The sequence below is a fragment of the Diceros bicornis genome, chromosome 25 (assembly GCF_020826845.1).
Source record: "Diceros bicornis minor isolate mBicDic1 chromosome 25, mDicBic1.mat.cur, whole genome shotgun sequence".
In the NCBI taxonomy this organism is placed as follows: Eukaryota; Metazoa; Chordata; class Mammalia; order Perissodactyla; family Rhinocerotidae; genus Diceros; species Diceros bicornis.
In genome coordinates, this window is record NC_080764.1 from 17608170 (window position 1) to 17625151 (window position 16982).

Here is a 16982-nt window from a genome sequence, read left to right on the forward strand (position 1 = left end):
ACATTGCATTCAAAGGAGTAAAAATAAGTCTGATAACTACCTTTTCAACAGAAATTTTGGAAGCCAGAAGACCATGGAATGACAGCTTTAAAGTGTTGAAGGGAAAAAAAACTTATAAACCTAGAATTCTATATCTAGTAAAAATGTCCTTCAGAAATATAAGTGAAATAAACATGTGTTTCATGATCTACACTGCACTACCAGAAATATTAAAGAAGTTTCTTTGGGTTGAAGTAAAAATGATCCCAGATGGAAGCATGGACTTACTGACAGGAATGAAGAGCCCTGGAAAGGGTAAATATGGGAATAAACAGAAATAAATGTTGACTGTTTATAAAACAATAATAATAATGTCTTGTAGGGCTTATAACATATGTAGAAGTAAAATACACTAAAGCAATAGCCCAGAGGGTGGGAAATAGTTAAGGGAGGTTACACTGTGAGAACACTAGTGCAGGGGCTTGAAGAGGGAGGAGGGGGAATGTGAGTCAGACAGGAAAGGAAGGATGCACGCTGTAATCCCTAAGATAACCCCTCTCAAAAAATACATCATTGGAAAGCTAGCAGAGGAAAACATCAAAAAAAATGTGAACTACATTAATCCCTCCCAAAAAAGCAAAAAAGGGAAGAATGAAGACAGATGAGACAAATCAAAATTAAATAGTGAGTTTGTTGACTTAAGCCCAACAATGTAAGTAACTACATCAAATTGAAGTGTTCTAAATATTCCAATTAAAGATTATCAGATTGGATTTAAAATAACTATATAAAAAACCTTAATATTGAATTTAGAAAGGTTGACAATAAAAAGATAAAAAAGATACACCAAAGACAAAACTGTCCCTTTTGCAACCACATGGATGGATATGGAGGGTATTATGTTAAGTGAAATAAGCCAGACAGAAAGACAAACATCGCATTATTTCACTCATATGTGGAACATGAACCTACAAACGGACAGAGATAACTGTATGGTGGGTACCAGGGGAAGGGGGTGGGGAGGTGGGCACAAGGGGTGAATGGAGGCATTTATGTGGTGACTGACAAACAATAATGTACAACAAAAATTTCACAATATTATAAACTATTAAGACATCAATAAAAAAATATACCATCACAACCCAAATAAAAAGAAAGTTGTATAATTACATTAATATCAGACAAAATAGACTTTAAGGCACAAAGTATTACTAGATATATTGAGAAACATTTAATAAGGATAAAAAGGATCATTTCAACAAAAGGATATAACAATCCTAAATTTCTAAGAAACTAATTCTCCAAAACATGTAAAGCAGAAATTAACAAAACCGAAAGGACAGATAACCCTAATCAGAGCTGGAGATTTAATACACCTCTCTCAGTAACTGAAAGAACAAACAACAACAACACAATCCATAAGGATATGGAACATTTGAATAACAAGACTAACCAACCTGATCTAACTGATAACTAGAGCGCTCCATTCAATAACTGTAGAATACATAGTCTTCACAAGTGTGCATTTGCCAAAATAGACCATATGTCTGGACAAAAAGCAAGTCTTGACAATTTCAGATACTGAAATCATATAGAATACCTTCTCTGACCACAGTGGAATTACAATAGAAATCAATAACAGAAAGACAAGGAGGAAATACCCAAATGTTTAGAAATTAAGCAGTAGATTTTTAAATAAATCATGGGTAAAAGAAGAAATCACAATAAAGATTAGAAAATAGGTTTAACTGAATGATAATGAAAGTATGACATCAGAAAAATGATAGGATACAGGTAAGCAATGCATAGAGGAAAATTTAAAACTTTAAACGCCCATCTTAGAAAATGTTGAAAATCAGTGATCTAAGTGTGTATCTCAGAAGCATGAATAAGATAAAAAATTAAACTCAAAGAAAGTAGAAGGAAGGAAACAATAGAGATAAGAGCAGAAATAAATGAAATAGAAAAAAGATGTAAATTGAGAGAAACAACAAAGCCAAAAGTTGGATCTTTGAAAAGACTAGTAACATTGATAAGCTCTGACAAGACTGATAAAGAAAAACAGAGAAAACATAAATTGCCAATATCAGAAATGAAAGGGGGACATCACTATAGATGCTAAAAACATGACAAAAAGTAATAAAAGGAAAGTTTAAACAATGTCATGTAAATAAATTTGAAAATTTTGATGAAATTAATTCCTTAAAAATAACAATTTGCTAAAAGTAACAAAACAAGAAAGAGAAAAATATGAATAATCCTATTGCTATTTTAAAAATTAAATCCATCCTTAAAAATTTGCCCTCAAAGAAAACTCCAAACCCACTGGATTTCAGTGTTGAACTCTTCCTAATACTTAAGAAATAAAATGCCAATCTGACACAAACTCTTCAGAAGAAAAGAAAAAAAGAAACTTCCCGCCTTTTTTTATGACACCTGTATAATCTCGACACCAAAACCTGACAAGGATATTGTAAGAAAGGAAAATCATGGGCCAATAAATCTCATAAACATAGATGCCAAATTCTTAACAAAACGGTGGACAATCTAACCTAGAAATACATAAAAAGATAATACTTCTGGGGCCAGCCCTGTGGCTTAATGGCTAAGTGCGCGCGCTCCGATACTGGAGGCCTGGGTTTGGATCCCGGACCCACACGGACGCACTGCTTGTCCAGCCATGCTAAGGCCGCGTCCCCCATACAGCAACTAGAAGGATGTGCGACTATGACATACAACTATCTACTGGGGCTTGGGGGAGAAAAAGGGAAAAAAAAAGAGGAGGATTGGCAATAGATGTTAGCCCAGGGCCAGTCTTCCTCAGCAAAAAGAGGAGGATTGGCATGGATGTTAGCTCAGGGCTGATCTTCCTCACACACACACATACAAAAAAGATAATACTTCTGACCAAGTGCAATTTATTCCAGGAATGCAAGATTGGTTTAACATTCAAAATTTAATCGATGTAATTCATAGTATTAACATAATAAAGGGCAAAAACATATGTTCATCTCAATAGATTCAGAAAAAGCATTTGATAAAGTTCAACACCCATTCAAGAAAAATCTCTCAGCAAACTAGGGATTTGATAATAAATATCAACAAAAAATCCCCAACAAACATCATACTTAATGGTGAAACGTGAAACTCTTTTCCCCCTTAGATCAGGAACAAGGCAAGGATGTCTATTATCACACTTCAACTCAACATTGCACTGGAGGTCCCAGCCAGTGCTAAGACACAGAAAATAAATAAAAATATAAAGAGTATAAAAGAAGATGGAAAATTATCATTATTCTCAGGTGACATGATTATGTTCATGGAAAATTTTAAAAAAGCAAACTCATAATTAATAAGCAAATTTAGCAAAGTAGATAGACATGAAATCACTATCTAAAAAATCAACTGTATTTTCATATTCTAGCAACTAACAATGAGAAACAGTTTTAAAATATTAGTACCTGCAATAGCACTGAAAACGTCAATTACCTAGAAATAAACCTAATGAAAGATGTGCAAAACCTCTACACTGAAATCTACAAAACACTGCTGAGAAAAATTAAAGGCCATCTAATACAGTCTAAACTCACATACATAGATTAGAAATTCATTGTTGGTAAGATGTCAATTCTTCCCAATTTATTGTAGATTCAGTATGATCCTAATCAAAATCCTAGCAGATTTTTTTGTGAATGTGAAAATGGACAAGCTAATGCTAAAATCTATATGAAAATATTAAGAACTTAACCAGAACAATCTTGAAAAAGAGGTCTTATGCCACCAGATATCACAACTTATTATAAAGGTGCAGTAATAAAGACTAAGGTATTGGCCCAAAAATAGATAAGCAGATCAATGGTTCAGAATAAAGGTCAAGACATAGATCCACACATGTATATAATCTCCTAATTTATGACCAGTGAGTAAAGTATATTCTTTTTAAAAAATGGTGCTGTCTCACTCAAAAATTAAAAATAAAAAAAGAACATTGACTCCTCCCTCACACCATATACAAAAATTCCAGATGGACTGTTGACATAAAATTAAAAGTTAAAATAATAAAACTTTTAAATAATAATATGGAAAAATCTTCATGATCTTGAGGTAGGCAAAAATTTCTTAATATGACACAAAAAGCACTTACTATAAAAGAAAAATATGGATAAACTGTACTTTATTAGAATTAAGAACTTCTGTTCATCAAAAGATACCACTGAGAAAATGAAGTCAGACCACAAACCAAGGGAAGATGTTTGCAATACTTTTATCTGACAAACATCTCCTATTCAGAAGATAAAAATAACTGTTAGAAATCATTAAGGAAAAGACAAATAGCACAATTAAAAAAAAAAAAACCAACAGGCAAAAACCTGAACAGGTAATTTACAAAAGAGGATCTCCACAAGAATATTCAGAGCACCAATACTTCTTTTTTTTTGTTTCTTTCTTTTTGTGAGGAAGATCAGCCCTGAGCTAACATCCACGCCAATCCTCCTCTTTTTGCTGAGGAAGACTGGCCCTGAGTTAACATCTATTGTCAATCCTCCTCCCTTTTATTTTTTTTTCCCTTTCTCTCCCCAAAGCCCCAGCACTTAACCACTAAGCCACGGGGCCAGCCCCATACTTCTCAAACTCTTCCAAAAAGTGGAACAGGAGGGAACACTTCCAAACATTCTATGAGGTCAGCATTATCCTGATACCAAAGCCAGATGAAGATACTATAAGAAAAGAAAACTACAGATCAATATCCCTTATTGATATTGATGCAAAAATTCTCAACAAAATACTTGGGCCAGCCCCAGTGGCCTAGTGGTTAAGTTCAGCGTGCTCCGCTTCGGTGGCCCAGTTCGGTTCCTGGGCACAGATGTACACCACTCCTCTGTCAGTAGCCATGCTGTGGTGGTGGCTCACATACAAAAAGAGGAAGACTGGCAGCAGATGTTAGCTTAGGGCAAATCTTCCTTAGCAAAAAAAAAAAAAAATCCTTAACAAAATACTAGTTAACAGAATTCAACAGTGTATTAAAAGGATTATACACCATGACCAAGTGGGATTTTATTCCTTGAATGCAAATACGATTCAATATATGAAAATCAATTAATGTAATACACCACATTAACAGAATAACCACATGATCATCTCAATTGATGCAGAAAAAGCATTTGACAAAATTCAAATTCACCTTTTCATGATAAAAACACTCAACAAAATAGGAATAGAAAAAAACTACTTTAACACAATAAAGCTTGTATGAAAAACCCACAGCAAACATCATACTTAATGGTGAAAGACTAAAAGCCTTTCCTCTAAGATCAGGAGCAAGACAAGGATCCCCACTTTTGCCACTTCTATTCAACACAGTACTGAAAGTCCTAGCCAGAGCAATTAGAAAGAAGATTACACGCACACACACACACACAACTATTAACTAATAAATGAATTCAGCAAAGTTGCAGGATACAAAACCAACACATTAAAATCAGTTGCATTTATCTGCACTAACAATGAACAATCCAAAAAGGGAATTAAGAAGATAATTCTACAGTCGTGTGTCGCTTAATGATGGGGATACCTTCTGAGAAATGTGTCGTTAGGCAATTTTGTCTTAATGCAAACATCAGAGTGTACTTACACCAACCTAGATGGTTTGTACACACCTAGGCTATATGGTACTAATTTTATGGGACCACCATTGTATATGCAGTCCATCATTGACTGAAATGTTATACGGTGCATGACTATACTTACAATAGCATCAAAAAGAATACAACACTTAGGAATAAATTTAACCAAGGAAGCAAAAGACTTGTACACTGAAAACTACAAAACATTGTTGAAAGAATTAAAGAAGACCTAAATCAATGGAAAGACATCCTGTGTTCATGGATTGGAAGACTTAATATTGTTAAGATGTCAATACTACTCAAAGAGATCTATAGATTCAATGCAATCCCTAAAAAAATCCCAACAACATTTTTTTTTACAGAAGTAGAAAAGTCCATCTTAAAATTCCTATGGAATCTCAAGGGACTCTGAATAACCAAAACAATCTTGAAAAAGAAGAACAATATGAGAGGTCTTACATTTCCTGATTTCAAAACTTGTTACAAAGATACAGTAATCAAAGCAGCGTGGTACGGGGATAAAGACAGACATATAGACCAATGGAATAGAATAGAGAGCCCAGAAATCAACCCTCACATATACGATCAAACGATTTTTAACAAGGGTGTCAAGACCATTTAATGGAGAAAGGACAGTCTTTTCAACAAGTGATGCTGGGAAAATTGGATATCCACATACAAAAAAATGAATTTGGACCCTTACCTTATACCATATACAAAAATTAACACAAAGTAGATCAAAGATACAAAGATAAGAGCTAAAATTATAAAACTCTTGGAAGAAAATGTAGAGGGAAAGAGCAGATTTGGCAATGATTTCTTGACTATGACACCAAAAGCACAGGCAACAAAAGAAAAAATAAATAAATTGGACTACATTAAAACTAAAAACCTCTGTGCATCAAAGGATACAATCAACAAAGTAAAAAACAACCCACAGAAAGGGAGAAAATATTTGCAAATCATATATCTGATAAGGGGTTAATATGCAGAATATATAAAGAATGCCTACAATTCAAGCACAAAAAATGAACAATCTGATTTAAAAATGGGCAAAAGACTTGAATAGACATTTCTCCAAAGAAGATATACAAATGGTCAATAAGCACATGAAAAGATGCTCAACATCACAATCGTTAGGGAAATACAAATCAAAACCACAATGAGATACTACTTTATACCTATCAGGATGGTTATTATAAAAAAAAAACAGAAAATAATAAGTATTGGCAAAGGTGTGTGTGGAGAAGTTGGAACTCTTGTGCATTGCTGGTAAGAATGTAAAATGGTACAGCTGCTATGGAAAACAATATGGCAGTTCCTCAAAATATTAAACATAGAATTACCATATGATCCAGCAATTCCACTTCTGGGTATATATCCAAAAGAATTGAAAGCAGGGACTTGAGCAGATATTTGTACACTCATGTTCATAGCAGCATTATTCACAATAGCCAAAAGGTGGAAACAACCCATATGTCCATCAATGAATGAATGGATAAACAAAATGCGGTATATACATACAATGGAATTTCATTCAGCTTTGAAAGGAAAGAAATTCTGACACATGATACGACATGACATGATGAACCTTGAAGATATTATGCTAAGTGAAATAAGCCAGTCACAAAAGGCCAAATTCAGTGTGATTACACTACTTAGTCATGTTCATATTCATAGAGGCAGAAAATAGATTAGTAGTCACTAATGGAGAATGGGAAGTTATTATTTAGTGGGTCAGAGTTTCAGTTTTGGAAGGTGAAAAAAGTTCTGGAGGTGGATGGTGGTAATGATTGCGCAACAAGGTGAATATACTTAATGCCACTGAACTGTATACTTAAATGGTAAATTTTACGTTATGTATATTTTACCACAATAAAACTAAAAAAAAATGTTCAGAGATGCTTAAGAAATAGTAAAACACTTGACTGTTAAATGAATGTGTAAACTGTGGTGTATGCATATGGTGGAATACTATACAGCAGTGAAAAAGAAAGAAGTACCACTACATACAACAGCATGGATGAATCTCACAGACATTATGTTGTGTGAAAAAGCTACATATAAAAGAACACAGAGTCTATGATTCCATTTATATGAAGTTTCAAAAACAGGCAAAACCAAACTATAGTGCTAGAAGTCAGGACAATAGTTATTGACAGGGATGAGACATGAAGGAGCCTCCTGGGGTGCTAGAAATGTTCTAGCTCTTTCTGGGTGGTGGTTACACAGGTGGATACAATACGTAAAAAAAAAATCATCAAAGTATTCGCAAAAGATTTGTGTACTTTATGTTCAATTTATCTCAATTTTATAAAAAGAAGCAAAATAGTGATGACAGAAGGACAATGCTGGAAGGGACTCTGGAAGGAAGCTGTTCAGTGCGTCTAACAAACACTCTCAGGGATTATGGAGTGGGTGGTCCCTGGCCTATGCTTTGAGAAAACTGAACTAAGGAGATGCACTTGATCAACCAAGGGAGAAAGACACTTCTGTCTCTGCTGAAATGACGTTTATAATAAGCTGCCACCTTTTTGTGGTACTTAAGGGGCAAATACAAATAAATCTCAAGTAGTCGTCTGCTCTTCATACAAGACATGCAGAAGCCCTAGTCTGCCATGACACAGGAAAAGGGGTAAAAGCACAGCAGTTTATATCTTTCCATTAACTCCAATTCTCTAGTCCAAAATCCAGGAGAAATTTTTACTTTCCACTAGCAAAGACATTTGTGACTCTAAAACAACAACCTCATGACACAGCTGCTTTGCACCCACGTCTACAGTGACACAGAGAACAGCCTGTCCCAACCAGGGTCCACATTTGCCCCACTGGGGCCTCACTGTAACGGGGTCTTTGGGGACTCAGACAGTATGAATCTGTAAACAGCAAGTTTTAGCTGTGACCTCCGTTTCCACATCCTCATGATGGATTACACCCCCCACTGCAGAATATTACAGGGAGGGCCTGGGGTATCTCACAAACGGCTCGAGAGTCTCTTGTTCCAGGTGACTTGCCCCAGCCTAGCATTCTAGAAGCACTATTCCTCCCAACAGGACACTGGCCGTGTCTAGGACGTTGTGGAAGAATGATTTTCAAGCACTTACTTTCATCATTAGAGACATTCCCCAGAGATGTGTGGCTGGAATAACGTTTGTTTTCACTTTCGTTGAGACATCTTTCAATCCAGCTCTCTAAAAAAAAAAGAGGAAAGAAAATCACAAAATTGCAGAATTGCTGTTGGTGTTTGTGAAGAAACAGGAACACCATAAATGCATCAGATTTCAATGCCCATCAACTTTCATCTGAGATCTGCCCCATCTGAGGTTGGATTTTACATGAAGCCCCACACGCACCGTTGCGGATGAGACTCAGCTGGGAGGAGTTCAGCAAAATGGTAATTAAAGCCCCACTTGAGTATGTCTTGGTCAAATGCTACTAATACTGGAGTATTTATAGGCCAGTAGTACCAGCTGAGGGTTATCTTTCCTTGCAAAGAAGATATGTTCCTGAGAAGTAGTTTGAAAAACAAAATCTGGTCAACTGTGTCACTGGTGGTGGTTTGCAGACATGTAAATTAGCAGCAGAATATTTTCTTCAGATGAAAACAAAAAGAAAAGCAGATAAACCCCTGAGGGCTCTGGTTGAAGCAGAGAAGGAGGGCCGGGAAACTTCCACCTCCCCAGTGACCCCTGAACCGTCTCTTCCAAGGGCAGACCAAAATCCACTGCAGGAGATTTCAAAAGCTCCATGATAGCTACGTAGGACCTTAAAAATGCAAACGACTATGGTTTTTGTAATCCAGTTCCAAAGACTACAAATCTACTTTCCACAATCTAGCATAATGCTTATTCCATAGTCTAGACCATCTACTATTCATTCATTCATTCATTCATTCATTCAACATCAGCTAAGTATACTCAGTTCTACTATAATGCTTGTTTTGAAAATACAAATGTGTTCCAATGCAAGTGATATATTAGAGAACAATTTGAGTATAGTGCAAACTTTGTGTTTGCTTATGTTCAATTTCTTCCTTAAAAAACATTAAGTGAATGCAGAAAACCACATGTAGCTGAACTAGTCCCATAGGAATACACAAAATGCACACATGCTCACACCTCCAACATCTACCAGCTACTTCAGTTCACCGCGTGAGTTATGAACCACACCTGCCCAGATAACCCCATTCTACCTGTTCACAATAACTCCCAAGCCGCAGCCCTTCCGAAGTCCACTTCCAAAAACAAACTTCAGGTTTTTTCCAAGGTGAAGGGCCATGTTTATTGTATTTGTGTCTCTCTTAACCATTTAACATGTGCAAAACTGTGCTATCATTTTTATTAGGTTCCTATCTTTTTTTTATGTATCACTGACAAAGTTTTAGAGTGTTGTACCCCTAGCTGATTTTCCAGTGAATTCTGTGGTTTTTATTGTGCAATTCTGCAGAATGGTGGTGATTTTTAGGAATGCATCTGTGGTGTCATAGAAGAACTGACTACATCTGTGGCTATGTGCTTCTGAACGGTGCAGTCATCCTTATAACATGGGAACTAGCATTTATTAAACCCCATTTTAACATGCCAGGCCCTTTACATATGTTATCTCAGTGAATTCTGACAACAACTCTAGGAAGTAATGATTTTAATCTCCGTTTTTCCTAGAAAGCAACTGAAGCTTAGAGATGTAAAGCGACTCCTTGTACTACAAAGAGCCGAGGAAAAGATCGTTAGTTAGCACGTTAGGTAACATATTGTAAGGAGAAGCCATGCTGATGAGCATGCTATGCAGAGAGAGGGGGAAGCAAACGTGAACAGCAGGGAGAAATGTTGGGTTTGTTTCATATTTTATGTTCTGACACATTGCTCTTTTAAAAGCAGCTTCCAAAATTGCAAATAAGTAGGGGAAAATATCCAAGGGGAGGAACAGGAGCCAGCTTGTTAAGAGGATATGGAAATCTGGTACTTCTGGGGAAACACTGAGCAGCAGAGAAATTCAAAACATTAAAATGCTACCTCTAACCGTTATCAAATGCACAATGCAGAAACAAATGGCTTGTAATGTTTTCAAAGCTGTGATGGCACAAGGTGGGTATTTATCATCACATTGTATCCAGAACACATCTGGATACACATCTCTAGAATTCTTTTTAGGACTCTCCAGAATGTCTCCACTCAGATCTTCTAATCCCTTCAAGTCCTGGCACGTTTTCCCTGGCAACAGCCATGGCTGATTCTGGATGGCATCTACTGAAATTTGCAGTCCCTTCCTCCACCAAATCATACCTCCAAAAGCCATTTCTATTGTTCTGGGCCAGCCCCTGGTCTTCCTAGCTAGGTCGTCACACGTAGCTACTCTTACATGCATGCTGGCACACACACACACATACGCCCACCCCCCTTCAGCAGCAACAGGGAACTAAGAGAAACACTCTCCCTCTCACCCATTTGCCTGTGCCGGGATCAGGTCTGTTAAAACTGAAGTTCTTGGAAGGGCCTATTTTTGCAGGTGAGACTCCCCAGTGATTGGTGGGGAACTCGCTGAAGAACTCATGGCAACATTCCAGACAGGAGCTGGCTCTAAACACCAGATGGGCCAAAGAGAGTAACGCTCGACCACGAGAGTCCAAAGCAAGTAAGAGCCTTCCTGGTGGCTGTGCCTCTCCTCCATACTGCCCAACCCCAACACTGGAGAGAGACGAAAGCAAGGTTACAAGAAGGGAGAGGGGGTTGGGAGTGCCCTGAAAAAAGAGAGAGGAAATCTCACCAAGTAACCTTTTCCCCCACCCATTACACCCACTCTAGGTCTCTCTGACCCCATGGCCCATGCCTGTAGCCACTCTGCTACCCAGCTCTGCTCCCTGGGGCAACAGAGAATAAGTGTGGTCTCTCTTGCACATGGCAGACATAAGAAGATGTCTCCATTTTTCTGGTCAAAATACCCCACCTGTTTCAGCTCTTTCCTGGAAGAAATTGTTCCCACTTCTTTGCCATCCAGTTCACCTGCTTCTGACTGTCTCCTAGTTAATCAAGGCCCATTTGAACATGTGCCACCCAGGATGAACTCTGAGGGTCCAGACAGTGGTCTGAGAAGTGCCAAGTATGGCAGAACCACTACTTCTGTTGTTCTGGACAACTGGAGTTTTCAGAGCATTCACAGGTCTTGCATTCCAGACTGCATGGATGCGACACTCTGAAATGTCTAAGCAGGCTAGGGGCCTTGGATCCACAGGTGTTCTTTGACCTTTATCTTCTTCCCTAGTGGCGCCCTCCACAGTGACCTCTGGAACTAGTGTCCTATAAGTCAGGTTGCTCCATATGATTGGAAGGCCTCTATTTGGGTCACCTGAAGTAAACTTTATATACTTTACAACTATTAACAATGGATTTTGGTCTTGCAAAGATCTCGAATTACTTGACCAGAATGACAGGTGTATTGAATTTTTAATAAAGCACTCTGTTCATCTAACATTTATTTGTAGATTATGTGATTTAATAATGAGAAAGGCCACCATATATTGAGCCCTTATGGGCCATGCATTGTGCAATGCATTACATACACCACCATACTTAATCCTCATAACAACTCTACGAGGTAGGTGCTATTAACATGCACATTTTAGAGATGAGAAAACAAAGGCTCAGAAAGATTAGGTGACTTGTCCCAAGTCACCCAGCTAGTAAGAGGCAGGACCAGCATTCAAACTCAAGTCATAACTACAGTGCTGTCTCCAAGTGTGAACCGAGCTCTCCTCCTACGTCCCAGACAGTCTCCAGAACACGGGGCCAATATTGCAGCACCGATCACAGTCTGCCCTGCGTTAGAACTTTTGCTAAAACTTTACTTACACATCGCTATTTTTGCTAAATTCATTTACGTATTTCTTTGCCAGCCTTTGTTATACGTAACAGGCTCTTCAGTTTAGAATTAAACATCTTACGAATGGAGTCTATTGTATTCTATTTCTTTTGACTCTCCATTAGTGCCTGGTATAAACTTTTTCCTGTAGTCTGGCCTCAGTAAATGTTACATTATTGACACACATGATATCAAAGAATGCACAGCATATAGGCAGATACATCCACATATCTACAGAATTTCCTAATCATTTTTTTTTACCACGTAAGGCATGAAAAAGTACACATCAAAGGTGATTTTCCAAATAAAGAAAGCAAAATTCAACCAACAATTATTTTGTGACTTCTAGATAGAAGAAGCTGTAATAAAGAGAAGCTTCTAAACTTGAATAAGACTGGCTTCTGTCCTCTCTTATCTAGAAAGCGTGGCAGATGCTACTCCCCAAACTCGTAAGTGCAGGGACCCTGTCACTTTTGGTTACCACCTTATTCCCAGTGGCTGGCACTGTACCTCGCCCCAAAGATGTTGCACAATAAATATGTGTTGTTGAATGCATTACTTTTTTTGAAAAACAACATTAAATTCCTACTGTGCACCAGGTACTATGCAAAGTATTTTCACATAAATGGTTTAAATTAAACCTCAGAACAATATTATGTGGTATGTTTTCATATCTCTATTTATAGATATGAAGACTGAGGCTTCAAGCAAAGCTCTAATACAAAGCAGACTATGATCAATGCTGTAACGTTGGCACTGTGTTTTGGGACATAGGAGAAGGAGAGCTCAGTTCACACTTGGATGACATCCTGCTCCCAGTTGCCTTATTCTTGATCCATAAAAATCATCTGACCTTTTAGTGAGGACCAAGCTCACTCTAAGTGCCCAAGAGGATTTACCGACGGCTGTGAGTAGAGGCTCCTGGGCTGTGAAGCATCACTTCACCTGACCCATCTAGGATCATGGGCAGGAAGGGGGATGCCAATAATGCCTTGTGGGTTTTCACTTTATGAGGAGTTTAACTCACACTCATTAGAGGCAGATCTTCATGCCTCCCCACTTCCGACTGGGTTTTCTAGGAGGCTTGGTTCCCTTTGCAGGAGCAAACAACAACTAAGAAATAGCTGCATCAGGACATGGCACGTCCAAGGCAGTCCAAGGCTCAGAGCAGTGCTTCACGAACATGTACTGGTCTGGCAGGAGGAGCCGACTAAGATGGTCCTCCAAAGCCGGGTAATCCTTGAAGTTTACAGAGCACATTGACATGGAGAACCTGAGCTGAGCTTCATCCTCTACCTCATGAGACAGAAATTCATCCCACTTCACACATAAAGAAACTGGGCTTACAACCTGGTAATGGCTTGTTGGCAATGGCTTGGCCAAGGTCACACAGTTAAAAGGATTAAAGCCAGAATTCAAACCCAGATCTTCAATCTCTAAAGCCTATGCTTATTCGTCTTGCTTCATCATACTGGGCACAGACCAGCTGTTCTATCTTAGATTATCCATCCGTTCATTCATTTTGCAAATAATTATCAAGTGCCTCTAATGTAAAGTTCTAACGGAAGAGAGATACAAATACTATTTAACGGGAAGCCAATATATTACAGCAAGATATCTATGGTGGATCAGGGTCTCAGGACTTGAAAATATCTTGTTTGTGCATGTATCCTTTTTTTTATTATTTATTTTCCCCACCTTAAAAATGTAAGTTCTAACGACCTTGTCTATCTTGTTCAATGCTTAGTCCTCAAGAGCCTGGAACAGTGTCAGGCACATAGCTGGTGGTGATGGTTGTGATGGAGTAAAGTAGCGTGATAGAGTAAAGTAGGGTGGTGGACAGGGGATCCTCCTCCAGGAAGGCCTCTGAGAAAAAACAGCCCTTGAGCAGAGACTGAGCGCAATGAGGAAGCGAGGACTTTGAAGGTTCAGAGAGAGGGAACCACAAAGGAACAGGTCCTGAGGTGGGATCACGCATGACCTAGTTAAGGACTGGCAAGAAGGCCTGGTGGCTGATGTGGAGTGACCGAGGGAGAGACGGTACAAAACGAAAGAGAAGACAGAGGCCAGCCAGGGAGAGTGTAGGGTTTGGAGTTAGAACAACTGGGTTTCAAATCCCAGCCCTGCCACTTACTAGCGATGTAATATTGGGATGGTTCCTGAACCTTCCAAAAGCCCTACCTCCCAGGTTCTCCAAAGATTAACTGAAATGATACAGGGGAAGCACTTAGCATCTTGGCCTTGTGGGGCATGGAAAGATGAGGAGAGCATGGTCTCATCCACCAGGAGCTGCCAGCTGAGTGATGGGGGCAGACAGTAATGGCGACGCCCAGCATTTAGTGAGTGTCCTCCCGTGCCAGTCACTCTGCTGTACATGTCTCATCTCTTCTCCTCACAGCAACTCTGACACAGAGACTTAAACAACTCTGATTGGTAAGGAGGAAACTGAGTCTCATGGTAGCTGGGTAAAGTCACCGGCTAGTTGGTGGCAGAGCTGGGTCAGGTCTGTCTGCCTGAAAAGCTGCTTTGCTCTCACTGTGGCACACTGCCTCACTAAGCCAGCAGGTAGCCAGGAGTACCTTCGTTATTATAATACAGTGCTGGGGAGCACAGAGAAGGGAGCTTCCAGCTTGGCCTGGCTGCCTCACACGGCAGGGGTGGGGTGCATTTCAGCCCGTCCTTAAAGGATTTGGCATCTGCCAGACCAAGGAGGAAAGCAGGGCATTTCGGGCAAGAGGGCCATGGTCACCGACAAAGGCACAGAGCGGGTTCTGGGAAAGGTGAAGAGTTCACTGCCCCGTGACTCCAGGCGTGGTGGGAGACAGGTGGGAGAGGCGTTAGGAGCAGACTGCAAAGGCCTCGCCCACCAGGCCAAGAAGCCTGCAGGGGCCTGGGAACCAGCGGTGACTTTGAAGCGGTGGGGGAGTAACACGACGAGCTCCGTTTCCGAGGGACTGGATGAGAACGGGGAGTTCTCGTCTTATGCAATACCTGAAGAAGACGCACCCGACTTATAAAGTGTCACTGGGTTTTAATAGGAGTTATTCATCCTCTATCTCAACAGTCTTTCAGAACACTGTGCTGGGGCCTATTTTAGGAACTCACAGCTTTAGAAACACCACATGATAAGTTGACATGCCACACTCACAGCCACCAAGAGAGGACCAGGCCCCAGGTCCCTCAGGAGGTGCCAGAGAGCACCCCAGCCGCCCCTCCCCCGGGCCCCGGTCATTACCAGTGGAACCACGCCAACGTGGCCTGCTCCTGTCGCCCCCGGCACCAGGGTGTGCTTTCCTCTTGATCATTCCCTCTCAGCCTCTCTCTCTCTCCCCTGGACTCCCACGGTGGAGACACATAGGATAGTGTGGAAAGTCTGGGCCCCAGGAGGCAGCAGCTGTGGCCTCCCCAGGGGGACCTCAGGTCAGATGGTTGCCATGGCGACGCCACAGGCCCTGCCCCAAAGGCCGCTGGGTTCCAGGAATGGGCCCCTGTCCTGTCTCCAAGGGGCATCCCCACCCTGCCCCTGCTTGTATTTCTTCCCTCGCTCACCAAATATTGATTTAGCACCGACTGTTGGCCAGGCTCTGAGGATCTAGTGATGAACATGGCAGGCAAGGTCCCTGTTCTCAGGGAGTTTATATTCTGTGGCCAAGACGGACAAAAACAAATAAGCAGAGCGCAATGAGTGTTAAGAAGACAATGAAGCCATGGAATGGGATAGAGATAGGGGTGCTGTTTTAGGTAGCAGGATGCTGCAGGCCTCTTGGAGGAGGTGACATTGGAGCAGGACGTGCAAAGGCCTGAGGTGGGAGTGGCCTGGAGTGTGTGAGGAAGCGCCAGGAAACCAGTGTGGTGGAGGAAAGGGAGGAAGGGGGAGAGAGAGCAGTAGGAAATAGGTCTGCAAGTCAGGAAGGGCCCAGCGTTTGCAGAGACTTCACATTTATTCCAAGTGTGCTAAGAAGCTATTGGAGGGCTCTACACAGGTGACATGAACTGCACAGCTCAGAAAGGGTAGCCTACTAGGGGATTTACACTCATTCACCCCACTATTTGTTTATCAACTCTTTGTGGAGAACCGTGTCCCCAGCACTGAGCCATCCAGTAGGGACGTCACAGTGAACCAGACAGACGCAGCTTTTGTCTTCGTGGAAGGTTAGAGTTTAGTGTGGGAGTCAGCTATTAAATAATTACACAGAGATGTAATTTCCAAGAAAGCCACAGGAGAGGAAAAAAAGGAGGTCTGACCTAATTTGTGGGAGTCAGGGAAGCTTCTCGGAGGAAATAGCATTAAACCGACAGCTAAAGAATGAGAAGGCATAACATTACTACCCCAGCTAAAGAGGGAGGGAGAAGTGTTCCTGACAGAAGGAACAGCATGTGCAAAGGCCCTGAAGCTGGCAGAAGAAAGATACATTCAAGAAACTGACAAGCATCCCGAGTGTAAATGCACATACTCATTCAGGTTATTAATTCAACATGTGTTGATTGAGACTATCCTGTTGACTAGGACTCTGTAAGATGCTG

The 16982-nt window shown here is 40.2% G+C and overlaps 1 protein-coding gene across 1 annotated transcript in view; it reads right to left on the minus strand.

The window, feature by feature from the left end:
- RFX4 (regulatory factor X4) overlaps positions 1–15763 on the minus strand; it is a 140336-nt gene extending 124573 nt beyond the window's left edge. Inside the window, exons 1-2 of the mRNA XM_058568507.1 lie at positions 15694–15763; positions 8708–8794 (exon numbers count right to left, since the gene is read on the minus strand). Of these exons, the coding sequence (XP_058424490.1) occupies positions 8708–8794; positions 15694–15763 (157 nt within the window). The remainder of the gene's footprint in view (positions 1–8707; positions 8795–15693) is intronic.
- Between the last annotated feature and the right edge of the window lie 1219 nt (positions 15764–16982).